Source organism: Sabethes cyaneus, chromosome 3 (genome assembly GCF_943734655.1).
Source record: "Sabethes cyaneus chromosome 3, idSabCyanKW18_F2, whole genome shotgun sequence".
Lineage (NCBI taxonomy): Eukaryota > Metazoa > Arthropoda > Insecta > Diptera > Culicidae > Sabethes > Sabethes cyaneus.
Window position 1 is genome coordinate 171,387,870 of NC_071355.1, and position 15,060 is coordinate 171,402,929.

At 38.4% G+C, this 15,060-nt stretch overlaps 1 protein-coding gene across 1 annotated transcript; it reads right to left on the minus strand.

Moving 5' to 3' along the window:
• Window positions 1-1,796: 1,796 nt before the first annotated feature.
• LOC128743317 (uncharacterized) lies at window positions 1,797-13,841 on the minus strand. Its single transcript, XM_053839870.1, is given in 15 exon segments — window positions 1,797-1,907; window positions 1,962-2,207; window positions 2,263-2,659; window positions 2,718-2,923; window positions 2,977-3,883; window positions 4,376-4,488; window positions 4,569-4,960; window positions 5,026-5,305; window positions 6,038-6,189; window positions 6,254-6,413; window positions 10,384-10,711; window positions 10,770-11,226; window positions 11,518-12,968; window positions 13,031-13,260; window positions 13,380-13,841. Coding segments are annotated over 15 exon segments (5,892 nt in total).
• Window positions 13,842-15,060: the final 1,219 nt, after the last annotated feature.

The window sequence follows — 15,060 nt, forward strand, 5'->3', positions numbered from 1 at the left end:
TAACTGCCAAACTTTTGCTGTCAGCCGAATTGCGAAATTCTACGCTCTGACAGTATGTGTGCTGTGAGTCGAAAAAAAACTTAGAAGAAGTTTGTAAAGCCACTTTAACACCCTTAAGCAACCTTACAGTAGTTTGAAAGCTGTGAGCCTAATGAAAACTTCCACTCTACACTTTAACACCTTTAAGCAGCCGTAAAACGGTTTGATGTTTATGGCTGTTTAGAAGCAGATTTTTTAGTAGAAAAATCCGCTATTAAGCTTGTTTATCAACTTTTGGGAGAGAACTGGTTTGAAAAACTTAAAGTAGCTTAAACACCGCTTATTTAAACACCATTTAAGTGCTTACTTTGTGCAGCTTTGATCGCCTTAAACCAACCCGTAAACAGCCATTGCTCTTGCAATTCAGCTACCGTTGTTACTTGGGATCACGTTAAACCAAGGGGTTTACAACAGCAATGATTACTACCCACCTTCAAAAAAAGTTACTTTTGATTACTTTACTGATTACCTCTGATTACCTATAGGACAGGACGTGCCAACTGACTTCTTATTCTTCTTCTTATTATTACCGCCATCCCGATTGAATATTCTTTGTTACACTCTGCACCACTGTTGCCTGCACATATTATTGCGACATTTGCCCCTATTTAGACTACCCCGATTTACACGATTATCACAGTCGAATCTCGCACACGATTTCGCTCAAAGAAAATGAAGTGACAAAGAAGGGGAAGAAGGAAAAAGAAGTCAAACCCATTAGTAGATCAAACTAAAAGCTACTCTAGTGTCAGATTAACAGTGCAAAATGCGGTACGTTGCATTAAATGATTATCACAGTAGTCTAAATAGTCATAAAAGGGGCAATATTTTAAGAATAACTTCGTTTGCCGAACAACAGCTCCCGAATACGCCACAGTTTTTGCGACCAAAATCATGTTTTGCATTTCATTTTGAAAATTAAAATTCGTGTACAAACAAAACTAATGGTGAACCAAGCATAGAACTACAGAATACAAAAGAAATCAAAATTTGGAAATAATAACTTATTGTCGTATTCCCACTAATGAGTTTCAGCAACACTGAAAGCGATACCGCGTTACATTTTCCAATCAACGGTTGCTCGTCGCTTCCAGCCAATCAGAAATTGAGTCAATTTTGGGTCAACGTCGCGGTTGACATTTGGCACGTCCTGTCCTAGCTGATTACCAGTAATCCATCTTTTTTTTTGTGTGTGAAAAAGAAATAGCATAGCGCTGCGTCAAATTTTGACATCCTGATCACTCATTGCAGCTCGATAGTCGATAGAGATGCCAATAGGGTGGGCGAAACGAACCAAAATTACTCGAAACGAGAATCGCAATGTCACTCCTGGATATACGCCTTACTGGCAACCCCTCGGACTTCGAGCAGTTTTATCAATTTGAGAGTAATCAATCTGGCATCTCTGCGTGCAAGCCACGCCACGTTCACGTACCCGACTTGGCAACCCTATACAGTAACAGGAAGTTTCGGAAATTTAAAATTGAATTTGATTGAACACTATTCGTGTCGTTTCTGTGGTTCGTGCGTTCGTGCCCGTCAGCGGTCCTAGCAGTATTCGCTTTTCATAACATCATCCGAATCGTTTTTCTTTGTGCAAATTTAAAAGTAAGTATCACTACGATTTTATGTGTTTTTGTATTTCAACAAATTTCAACAGCTGAAACAAGAATCGTGCGGTGAAATGAACAACGTACACTCATTTCTTTGGTCACAGGATAAAAAGCTTAGCAAACATTTATTTCTCTGGTATCTAATCATCTTGGTAGGGTTCCGGAATTAGGTGGGCCTGGTTGGGATGGATTTGTAGCTGCCACTCGTCGCCTTTGCGCTGGTACCATGGACGGGGTGGGCGGTTTTCCAGCCTGCTGTAGAAGAATAATTTTTTGTAACTGATTTCTCTTGCAAAGTTGTTCGCTTACTCTAGACAAATGTGGGGTACTGGCAGACACTGGTCGTGGTATTGGGGGATGTCCTATCGCAGTTGGACCATTTCCTAATGTTTGAATTGCTACCGGTTTGTGCACTTCTCGATCTAGTGAATCGTTACTTCCTGCTCTTGACGCAGATCCTGCTCGTCTAAACATTCCGGACAGCTTTCCCTTTAGATTGCTTTTGCTAGATCGAATATCACCCGCAATGCTTAGGTCCGAATCAGATCCTTGAATCTACAGAATACATTCGAAAGAATATCGTTGGTAGTACAAGTGAATGGGAACTTACCGAAAAATCACTTTCACTACCCTTGTTCCTAGTAAGGCTTAGACTACGCAGTTTTCCTATCAGACCCCGTTTTTTCTTTCTCATTCTTGGCATATCACTTTGTGTTGATCCTCCCGACAGGCGAGAATCCATACTGGAATCTCTGTGGATCATGGCCCCATATTCAGAATCAAGAGATTGCAACGAAGACATACTATCATCTCCTTCCTTCCAAATAAGCTGTAACAAAAAAAAAAAAACGTTAAAAACTCTGAGCTCTCAAATTATCATTGGTCAACTTACTCCTTGTTGTTCATTTTGCAGAGATTGATCTAGCGACAAACTCTTCTTATACAAACTTCTCATAACAGGTCTACCCGAATGGCCTTCGACAGCGTCGTTCTCCTGGGAAGCAGCCCTAGAATTAACGATAAATAATTTAACCCAACCGGAATAACCGCATGAACTTTCACTACCTTCTCATTCCACCACGACGCATTCTTTCTCTATCTTTCTCCTCATCACACATTCTCTGGTAGCGTCTAAGGTCCTCGGATGCTTCGGCTAGTCTTGTTAATACTGACGTTACCGTTCTCGGCTGTGACGCGGTTCCTCCTGGGCCAGGCGAAGGACTCTTATGACGCATTGGGGGTGTTGGAATGGGGGCATTTGCGCTGATAGTCTATCGGATGACAAAATCAATTATAAGTAATGATTCATGATCCAAAGCGTTACCTTTCCTGTGCTCGTGGTTATGGTAGAGTCTTGCTTGTCAGTAGTCTTTGGAATACCAGGAGCCATCCTGATTAACTCATCGACGCTTTGCAACACTGCTGCAATTCTGCGATCACCTTCCATTTCCAGGCGTCGCCGGGCAGTGCTTTCTCGTTCACGCTCGTACCGCTCTCGGTCACGTCTAAGTTTTTCGTTAGCTGTTCTCAGTTTAGCATGAGCATCCCTCAATTCTAATAGGTCACTTTGTAGTTCCGTTACTTTTCTTCTACCTTCATCTATTTCTTCCTCAGTTGTCTTTTTAATTTGGTCTATTTTACGACGAGACTCTAGCTTCTCCTTGTCCCGCTCTCGTTCCACCTCAAACAACGTCTGCCGTAGATCTCTGGCTAGAGTTGATGTTTCCTGTACCAATCGTTGCAAGTCTTCACGCTCCTTTTGCCATGACAACTCCAACCTGGTCTTTGTTCCAGGGACTTTGCTTTTACCTCCACTTATGATCTTTTCTTCCTCGAGCTCATTAATCTTGGATTGCATTTCAGAAATCTTGATCTCAGAAGCACTAAGCTCAGAAATGAGCTCCGTTCTTACTTTGCTTGCTTCCAATCGCGCTTCGCTGAGCTCATCTTCCAAGCAACCAATTTGTTGCTCCAGGGCGACGATTTTAGATTTGTCATCATCATCACTGCTGCTCGTCACCGATGCCAAACTGCGTCGATTGGCTTTCATATCGCCAATTTGTTTTTGAGCTGCTTCAACCAGTTGCTTAAACGTATCGCGATCCCGCTTAAATCTCTCGCACTGCCGTTGTAAGCCAGTTAATTCGTTATGAAGATTGGTCACTTGTTGTTCATAGCGTAAGCGAGTGGCCGCAACCTCAGATTTCACATTCATTTCTGCAGTTTCTAATCTGTAGAAAAAATGTTCGTTATTAGCAAATTTAAAAACTTTTATCAAACATATCCCAATCTATTTATTTCGAAACACCTGATTAATGGGAGATTCAAATTAATAGTTTTTCGTTTCAATGGGTCCCCAAAGATAAAAAAAAGCAAATTCATAGTTAAGCCTGAAAGAGATAGGGGTTAATCACACTACTTAACGTGCTTGTTTAGGCCGAAGAGTATCGAAACTATACGAAATTTTGCAGTGGCGCAATTTTTGGACAATAAAAAATTGAAAAAAAATTTCCAATCATAAAAGAAAATCAAATTATTGTTTCTAGTTCGTCAGTTTTCTGGAGTTACAACAGAAAAACTAAAAATGCGCAATTGTTAGATGTTTTTGAATTATTGCATCATTTGATTCCAGTAAGTTCTGAATAATTTTGAAATCACCGGAAAAATTCTATTGTTTACAACATCGCAAATTTTAAGACATACTCGATGTTACGAAAACTTACTGGATGTGAAGTTTTTTCAGTTCCTGTTCCAAGTGCGAATTATGTTCACTTAATGTTCGCTGAGCTTTGTTTATTCTCTCATAGTCGTCTAACTTACTCCTAAGATCATCGTTCTGAAATTTAAAAAGGCTTACTTGCATACAAAACAGTTGTTTATAATTTGTATCATGTATTTTTCCGAAATTATACTTACGTCTTTTCTCATCTGAGATACTTGATATCCATTCATCTCGTTTTCATTTAGTAGTTGTTCATATTCTCGCTGTTTATCCTCCAGAGTACTTTTAAGTCGGTTCTTTTCGAGCTCCAAACCAACGCATCTACTTTCTACGTTACTTTCCAATTCAGCAATATTCTTTTGCATTTCTACCAATCTTCGGCTGAGATTAGTGTTTTCCTTCACTAAGCGTGTTTCAATGGTATCTGCTTGTTGAAGCTTTCTTCTGAGCATGTCCAACTCTTGGAGTTTCTCTTTGTCTGTTTCAGTTTGGGCTTTCAGCAATACGTGTTCTTGCTCCTGTGCCTCATGCTTAGCTAAAAGTTTCTGATTTTTTTTGCATTCCTCTTCCAATTTCATCATAAGATCTATACAAATAGAGCAAAATAAGATTTAAACGTACGAGGTTTATCATTATTCTCTGTATCCTTACCATCATTCTTCTGGCTAAGCTCTCTAATCTTCGCTGCTGAAGGATCAGGTGACGACGATTGCCTTTTCAAAATTTCAAGCTGTCTTTCTAAATTTTCTTTGGCAGTTTTTGCTTTTTGTTGTTCTTGAACCCAATCATCCTTTAACTCTTCAATCTTATTTTCAATTTCTCTCTTTTCCTTCCGAAGTTTTTCAATGTCCTTTTCTGCAGTTACATTTCTGTCCCTCTCTAATTTTAATTGTGATTCTAGTTGAGTTTTACTCGATTCAGTTGTTTTCATCTAGAAGTAATTGTAATCGATTGTAAAATATTTCTTTTTTTTTGCGTTTAGCATGAACAATGCTGATGCGTCAGTTGGCTCTTCCAAACCGCAAGAACCAAATATAAAAGCTAAAGAAGAAAACCGTACATCTACAAAGCGTCTGACTGGAACTGTGAAATGGTTTAACGTCAAGGATGAGTTCGGATTTATTACACGACACGACACTGGCGAAGATGTTTTCGTACATAAAACCTGCATCAGGAAACCGAATAGACAACATTTTACCAAATCCCTTGGGGATGGAGAAATTGTTGAGTTTTCGCTGGTAGCTTCGAAAGTTACTGGACCTGGATTTACTGCAGTCAAGGGCAGTCCTTTTGTAGCACGACGAGATACAAAAGGGCGATCAAGGCCTGGTTCTAAGAAACATGACTCAAGACCCGAAAGTCGCAAGAGCCGCTCTGAGACCGTTGGAGATGGAATTCTTGTGAATGAGCTCAATAAAATTACGGTAAGTGAACCGAAACAAGAGACATCAGCTATTGATCAGTCCAAAGAACTGCCATTATCGACAAACAAACACCCAGTGATAGAGATAGAGAGGTGCATTTCGATTGATGTCACAGAATCATCATCGACCGATTCAAACCCGGTAGAATCGGTGGGATCGCAAGATTAGCACAGCTTATACATTTATCACCCAAACTAAATGAAGTAGAGTAAGTTAAGTATACTGGTATGTTTACTTACGGTCGTAGTAATTTTTCCTATCTTCTCTTCCAGATTTTTGATTTTATCGTTCTGCTTACTGTTTTCATCTTCTAATTTCTGAACTGTTCGCTGGGCTTCGCTTAGCTTAATCGCCTGCAACTCTGCTGACACTTTTGGAGCCGCAAGTTTCTCTATAGAAATAAAAAAAACTGTCAAATTTAAAATCAACAAACGACGCACAGGTGAGATAATCACTTATTTCAGCTTCCAGTTTCATCCTTTGCTCCTTCGATTCGTCCAATTGTTTTTGTAATTGTTTTTTCTCATTCTCCAATGAGGATATGCTCATCGCTCCCGATCGACTAACAACAGCACGCAACTCAGCAATTTCAGTCTCGCAATCGTCAACCATTCTCTGAAGAAAAGGAGTTGTTTAATATTTTTCATGCTCTGAAGTCTGAATTATAAATGTTATCGTCTAGTTTTTGTTATTATCAATTTAATAAGAGTAACGAATTCCGTATGCGCTTGTATGTCTGCTTGCACATGTACGTAATTGTTTTCGTATGTATGATATATGACAGTATACGTGTATAAATGTATTTAAATGTACACACAAGCTTTTATGTGCAGCTTTATGTGTATAATGTTGCATGCGTATGTATCGCTATTATTGTGTCTATTAATTTTCCTTTTGTTTTTGGCCATTGAGGCTCAAATAATAAGTACCTATCTTGTATCTTGGTTGCGCCGTATGTATCGTAAAATGGAGCGAATAGAAACAAGTTCCAACATATCTTAAGTTGTACAAAGAATATGTTCGGCTCTAGAAGCAATTCGAAAAGTATAAAATATGGGTATTGCTTGTCACTATCCACTGTAGATAGAAACTATTTAAAACAATAAGCATTTCTTGCATTTATTAAATAAAATGCTGCGTGTTGGGGCGAATAGAAACACTTTCTACTAAACCAAGCGTTGTACGTTTTTGATAAATAATTTAGTTATTATTTTTTAAAAAACCTCAACAACTGATCAATATTTATAGAGTCAAAACAAACATAACCATGGATAATACGTCCAAACTAGGTAGATTTATTTTTTGAGTAGGTAAATTTGTTAAATGGATACGTTCTTTCACTTTTTTGGGTGTAGTCAATGTTACGTTAGTTTCCCCCGGTTCGGAATCTCATCCGGGACATCAGTTGTATTTCTAGTCACACTTTGTTCAAGTATCACTCGAATCTTAATTCGTTTTCCCTGAAGAATGTCTAGTCTTGTTGGCCCATACCGAGCATCACGCAACAATGAAATCAAACTTTCGTCAATCTTTTGATTGCGAACTTGAATATCTGCCGGATTTGACAACGCAGGTAACATCTGTAAAACAGGGGACCTATTCAAAGGGACAATCCCGCATTTTTTAAATCCCGCTCGAACGTTTTTTGGACCTTGGCCGGTGATCCATCAGTTGTTTCAAAAGTTTAGGGAATCTGTTTTTCGGCAAAGACGGTTCATGTTAAGCTTGCGAAAGTTCCCATTTTTCAAGGATATTACACCAGGCTGCCTTGAGAGGGCAAAAAATGCCTCAACCAACGGTTATGTTAGGTGGGTTGAGTTGGCTGGAACAAAAATCAGACTGATGTTGTTTTCAGTGCACAACTCTATTACTTTCAACGTTAAATGTGATGCTAGGTTGTCACCAATTAGAACTTTTTTCCCTGTTTGCTTCTTTAAATATAGTATTGCCACGGTAATAACCAGTCTTCGAAAGACGAACTCTCAAACCAATCCGTTTTAGGCCGGTTATATCTAGCGTGCTGTGGCCCGCCTTCTGTACACGAATCGTACAAATGAGTAGCCTTGTAAACTACATACGGAGGTAATATGGTTCCATCCCCTGCAGCACTAAACATCACCGAAACAGACGCTTTGGTGCTATTCATAATTCGTTCTGGATGTTTGCAACCCCGTCTGGTCATTACTTTCCTTTTTCTCGTGTCGTCGCAGAGATTTGTCTCGTCGTAATACACGATGTTTGAAGCAGGAACACCTTGAAGTTCTGTGTAAAACCTATCAAAATACTCGTTAATGATTTTATCCGACACATCAGATCGATTTCTTTTTATGTTTCAGTCTTTGTACCGCAACAAAGCTTCATCGGACTCAGATAGGCATGTCTGCCCGCCCTAAAGTTTAATGGCATTTCCTTATTTTGAATGGCGGGGAATTTCCGAATATCTGATGTCATACTTAACAACCGCTCGGCGTAGAGAAATCTTTTTATTTAAAACTTCGTCAACGGCCTATTTTAAAATGTGCGGGTCCGGTTTTTCGTAAACCTTTGAACTTCTTGGTTTGTAGTTCCTGACCTTAATTTAACTGAAAATATACGATGGCCATTCTTGATGTCAAATACATCAAAAACGTGGCCCTTGTTATAAATTTCAATCCATCAATGCAGGAAACTTTAGCAAGGTTTCTATTCGCCCCGCTAAAGTGTGAATTACGTTTTATACTAGAATATAGGTATAGAAAAAGATAAATACGTGTAAATGACCCTCAATTTCACTGAATTATTCACGCGGACAAGTTGTAAATTGAACGCAATGGCTTCCACAAGTGAAGTTTTTAGTTACTCACAAACACCTGTAACTTCAACCTCCATTTTGTGAATTGCTTAGCGAGACTTATTAGGTATATTAGGAGGTAAAATAAGAAACTAGTAATAATATTTCGTAGTGCGGGAAGTTTTCTTTCTATTCGCCCCACTGTTACTATTCTCCCCGTTTTACGGTATGCAAAGAAAATCTCTTATTTAAACATTTTGACATGTATTTTTCAGAAATATATGTGCTTAATTGGTTTATTTTATGATTTTTCTTAAGTGTTTAGTACTGGGAGGTACAGTTGTAAGTAATAATTTTTATCTCATTGGGCTTCTAAAATGGTTCATTAGTGACGCAAGTACGTGTATCCTATTTTTATTGGAAAATAGTCTTCTAAATTACTCTTCCAGCATAGCATAGCATATTTTGAGTCTTCTAAATAACTCTTCCAGTGTATAAAAACTGAAGTTATGGTAAGTGTTGATTTTATATATGTTAAAATCCTTAGATGTCCGGTATTGGGGAACTTCCCCTTATAGGGATTTTCAGGGAACAGATGCATAAAACTCATAAAACTTCATAAAACATGTTTTATGACATATTTATTTATTTATTTACTTTTCAATGCGGCTTTCAAACGGTAGTTAGTTCACCCCAATTTTATGACACAAAGGAATCAGAACAAGGAGATTGGCGGTATCTTATAAGGGGGGAAAGGTTCAAATGGGTAAAGGGGTGCGTTTATCTTGTAATTGGAACGATAGCAGTTGTATACAAGTGGCTGGAATACAAGAGGGGATTTCTAAAAAGGGGGAATAGGATAGCCTTTGACAAGGGAAAGGTTCAAAAACGTAGAAAAGTCTTTGTCTCGCTTAATAGGGATTATCGCAAAGAAGACAGGTTTACAATCAGTTGGGGGACAACAGGAGGGGAGCTGATACATTCAAATGAAGAAAAAGGGTTTCGTTTCTTGCATTATGAGAATTTTCAGTGGAGTTTCAATGGAGACGTAAGGTAAATAATCACCTTATTATGTATTCCGACCGAAATTCCGTCGGAATACAGAATCTGGGTGAATACCACAAAGCGGCATTTATAAATGCTGTTCTCCCAGCACATTGTTTACAAAAGTTGATCAATCTTTTCTAGTTTCATTGAATATTGCGGTAGATAATGTGTATACTGGACTTGTTGCTTAAAATGTTCATAGTAAGCAGCAAGAAACAAAGTGAAATCGTTTGTTATGATTTAAACTTTCTTGTGTATTTCACTAATCACTCTCCTGGCATAGAATCAATACATGACGTATGTATACGTATCTTCCGAATAACAGTAGATATTTACAACAAGTTACTCTCCAAGCAACCATGCTACAAAATATTTTAAGTACACAGCTTGTTGGATTAATGCATTCATAATTTTTAAAAGTGAATATAAAAAAGAAAGTTTTAATTTACCCAGAATAATCGTAGGTCGCATTTTTCTGTTTTTCACTCATTTCTCACTCATAAAAATCATCTCTTTTTCAATAGTATAATAATGTCATCTAAATGCCTTAGAGTACGACACGAAGAGTTCTCCTACATTAAAGACGACTCTCTAATTGTTAAATACATCGAATGTCAGCAAACTTAACAGATTTCATAAAAATTGTTATGCCAACTTGTAAGCTCTGTTTTAAGTTTTGAATAAGTTGAAATTTCATCATTTAAATTAGATTGACTACTATAACTTCATCCCCTCAATTACCCAGTTTTTCACGATTAAAAAACTTACCTTTAGTTGTAACTTAGTATGCATATCCGTAGGTAATTTTGGTGTCCTGGAAGGTAGCCCGGTGGATGCTTGGTCTATAATTCGTTTCAATTTGCTCTCAAGCTCAGTTTTTTCCTTTTGCAAATCCTGTATAGTGGTGTTTAATTTCTTAGTTGTTGCTGATTCGTTTTCTGTTTTGCTCTGTATTTGCTTCATTTCTGTTACGTATTTTTCATTTTCTTGCTCTAAAGCTTGAGTTTTCTGCCGCAATACATTTGCTTCTTGTTCGACTACTTGCAGTTGTCGCTTGAGGTCCACAATCTGCTGATCCGTTGCTGCATCCAATGGTCTGGAAAATATAATTCTTTGTTATTTTGGCTCTTGAAGCGTATAAATAATCCACCTACTTTGCTTTAGCCAATGCTTTTCCACCCTTTGTCTTACTAAGGCTCAGCTCAGACTGAACCCGTTCCACTTCACGATCTTTTTCGATAATTTTTTTTCTTAGCTCGCTTATCTCATCCTCCATAACTTTGATTTTCTTGGCATCCAGAGGATCTTTACCTTTTGAGCTTAGTAACGACGGGAACTTGTTTTGCTTATCCATTTCTTTTGTTTTGGATATCAAACTTTCTTGAAGCTCTTTCACGTGTTCTCGGTTGCGTTTGTTTTCCACTTCTAATTCCTCTATTTTACGGCGAAGCACTGCTGTTTCTTGCTCATTCAACTCTAGCTGCAATCGCAGTTCGGCAGGATCATCTTCATCGGAGATTCCCTCGTCTTTATCTACTGGTGTTTCCGCACCTAGCCTTCGGTTTGGTGGACTGGGACTGAGCTTTCTACCTGTATTAAAGAAACTTTTTGCTGAGGACGCAATTGAACGGAAAAGAGTAAGACGCCGAATTTGTTACTACTATACTAGGAGGAAACGATACAAACTACAGACATGAAAATTATACAACAAATTCTGTCGCTTCAGATGATTCTTTCCAATATTCGACACGTTTGGGCGTTTGATTCCAGCGCTTGCATGTGTCTAAACAGATCATATAGGTTAGAAAGTTAATTGCTTAGTAATAAATTAAAACATTCCTAAAGTTAGTGTGTTTAGTAGTTTTATTTTAAAAGTACACTCGAATTTCGGTTGCTCAGTACTTCTCGCCTTCGTAGCCATCTTTTTCAATTGCATCAACAGGGATTCATTGTCATCTTCAACTCTTGATGATTTCCGCCGAAGATTTTCAGCTTCCTCTTCGGCGTACTTCAACTGCTCTCGCAGGTCTGCTTCTCGTTCAAGCGAATCCTGCAGATCGCGAAGTAACTGGACGGGATCTTCTTGAGATCCCCCACGGGTTAGGGACGCACGAGAGATCTTATTATCTGCGGATGTTGATTTACCTATTTTGCCTAATGTTGGTGTTTTCTTAGTAGGAGTCGATGGATTCGATTCGCTTTGTTCTAGTTCGGACTGCAAGCGGCGAGAAACTTCATTTGCGATTTTCAGTTCGTCTTCCAACTGTTTCACTTTAACGGCAAGATCCGTATTGGCACCAAGCGCCGCTTTCTCTGATTCTAGCTGTTCAATTTTACGATCCGATTTTTTAAGTTTGAAAGAAAGTATCCGACAGTTCTTCGTAGTTTGGTCTAGTTCTTTTTTCAATGAAGCATACTCATCTGCTTGATCTTCTCGGAAATTGTCGTGCATCTCTTCGATTTCTGTCTCCATATTCCGCAGTTCGCGCTTTATTTCTTCATTCTCATCCATTAATTCCTCACATAAAGTTTCAGCCTGTTCCAATTTCTGTCTCAACTGTTCTTCAACATTTTTCACACCTCGAACCTTCATGTCAGACTCTATCTCTTTGACCTTTGTAGAAAGAAATTTTTTCTCGTCTTGAAGATCTTCAATCAACTGTTTCTGCTCGTTTACTTTCTGTTGCAATTTTAGTGCTTCAGAAGCGGCTGTTCTGTTAGACCCTGTGTCCATAGAAGCTAACCGTCGCAGTAGTATATCACTTTTTTCTCGTTCCGCACGATCACAACGTGCTTTCACAGTCTCAAGCTCTCGCCTCAAGCTTTCTATTTCCTCTTGAAGTTCACGATTATCACTGTGATCAACAATTGTGGTTTCTGTTGTTTCCGTAGTGATCGAATGAAGATCCTCATCTAACTTTGACTTATTATCTTTAATCGAGATTAAGAATTTGACGTCATCGCTACTGTTATTTAATGATTCTTGACCAATTTTCGAAATTTGTGGTATAACTGGAAGAACTGGAGTAGTGGCTGGTTTTGATGGAGACTCAAAGGGACCTGTGTCGACACGTCTACGCCTAATAATCTTTGTGGAATCCTTTGGTGAGTCTGAGCTGGTGGATGGTTTTGCAGCCTGTTTCTCCTTTATACTTGCCATTGTATTAGTACTTATTAGAGGTTTCGTAGATGTAATTGTCGTTCTGCTCAATGTTAATTGTGGTTTACTCACAGATTCTTGAGCAGGCGTTTCTGGAATGGGTTTAATACGACGTTTTCGTTCAACTTTTTCCGGTTCTACTTCTTTCGTTGGTTTTAATGCAATTTTCGTTATTGGTGCCGGTTCATTTTCCCTGAGAATACAATAAGGTAATTATTATTTCTGAATAAGATATTTTAAATTTGACTGGGTTACTCTTTTCGTGGCACCGATCGTTCCCGACTATCTCGTTCCGAACTACCTTGTCGTTTGATCAAATTCATCTTGCGAACTCGTTCCGCTAGAGAGTCTCCTTTTTCTATGATGATTCCTTGATCTTCTGCCTTTTCTAACTCTTTTGCAGTATCATCTTTTTTAGCTTCCACTTTTAAAATTGGTGGAAGAGGTGGTCTTTTGAGAGTAACCGTGGTTTCCAGGTCTTCGAGCTGTAAATAATAAATTTGATCGTATAAAAACATGTTAATGTGAAGATTAGGTAAGCTTAGAAAAGCTCCAATCCGAAACTGATACCAAAGTGATGTATTTATATGGACACGTGACTTACATTTTCGAATGTAGTAGTGTGCCTCCGTCGCGGTATCGTCAGGTTAACTGTGAAATCGGCTTTCACATTTTGCAAAATATTGTCCAAATCTGGCGTTGATGCCCACGAAGCAGGTCTTTGTGGTATCCCGGGTGGTCTGTCGTTACCGGGCACATACAAGTTTTGTGTTGAAGTCCAGCTTCGCACCGGATTATCCAGGCTCGTGCTGCTACCACCATCGCGGCTGCAAAATTAATTGAATCAACGATCGAATAGAGTCAATTAAGTTAACGGTACTTACCGCGATTGGGATGAGCCATGCAGGATCGGTGTCGATGCTGCGATATCTTCTCCATTTCGTTTATTGCCATGCTCTTTGTAGTCGCGAAAGCAACGTTTGCAACGGGTAGGCCAACGTACTTGGGGATGAAAACCCAGGGGGCACAACTGGTCACCCTTCGCACTAGGAAATAAGTGAGACATTGTGCGGGATATTTAACACTTCTGCAAAGGAAAGGAGAAAAGTTGAGGAATTGTGATTAATTTGATAGAGATATTCATGAACATATAAACAGATTTTTTTTTCAGTCTTGCAGTCAAATTACTTATTGAAACGACTGTTTTGCTTCTACTGGCGACGTTTAGATTTATATTAAATCTTCAATACACAGTTTGTCTGCAAAGTCGAAAGAATAATTTTGAACAGTTACTCGAAAATTACAAAAAATATATAGCACACTCAAAATAATTTTCACGTCGACATTACGGCAAAAGTAATGTGAATATTTTCCATCCAACATTTCCCGTACTATTTACGTGAATTACACGTAGTTTGCATTAGTATGTATGCATGGATAGATTAATATACGTGGATGTTTTCACCAGAAGGTAAAAAACCATCGTACTGTCACATTTTAACCATAAAGTTAAAAATTTCGCGAAATTGTTCACAGCATGAACTGATTTTAACCACTCAAGGAGAAATAACCATCGAACTGTTAAATTTTAACCAAAAAGTTAAAAATTTCGCGAAATGGTTCATAGCCTTAAAGTATGTATGCGGAAACTGATTGATATTTAAGCATATTTTTGGAAGTGAAATATCTCGTGTTGCCAAAAACGAATACTTTTGTTGCCAAAATCGAGGCATTCCAAAATCGAACCTTACCAAATTCGAACCATGTCAAATTCGAAATCCAACTGTATTAAAAACGGGGCAACTCAGGGAAAATTCCCTTATTACTCAATGCATTTGGGAGAGACCCGACATTCGTCACGTATTTTGTAAATGGTGCCTAAGTTGCACCGTTCTTGAGTACCGTCATCGGGGGATACTTGCAACACTTTTGAACTTTGACTTAGTATAACTTTCCTAGTATACCGTTTAGGTCCAAGTGTAAGTAGCCAAAACTTGTATAGTGGTGAGTACTTTTGATTTATGATTATGAGAAAAAATATAAACTAAATGAATCTGCAGAATGTATCGAAAATAGGGGTGTTGCAAGTTACCCAGTAAACGGGGTTACTTGCAACACTTTTCTGATTTTGCGTTTCTTATGATTTTATATCTGATTTCAAACCGCGAATTACTATTTGGAGATATTTTGAATGGATTTGTAGTAAAACAAGAGATACTGGAGGTGTTTTTTGTTTCCCAATTTCGTCTATCGCTTTTTTAAAGATATTCGGTGAAAATGCAGCA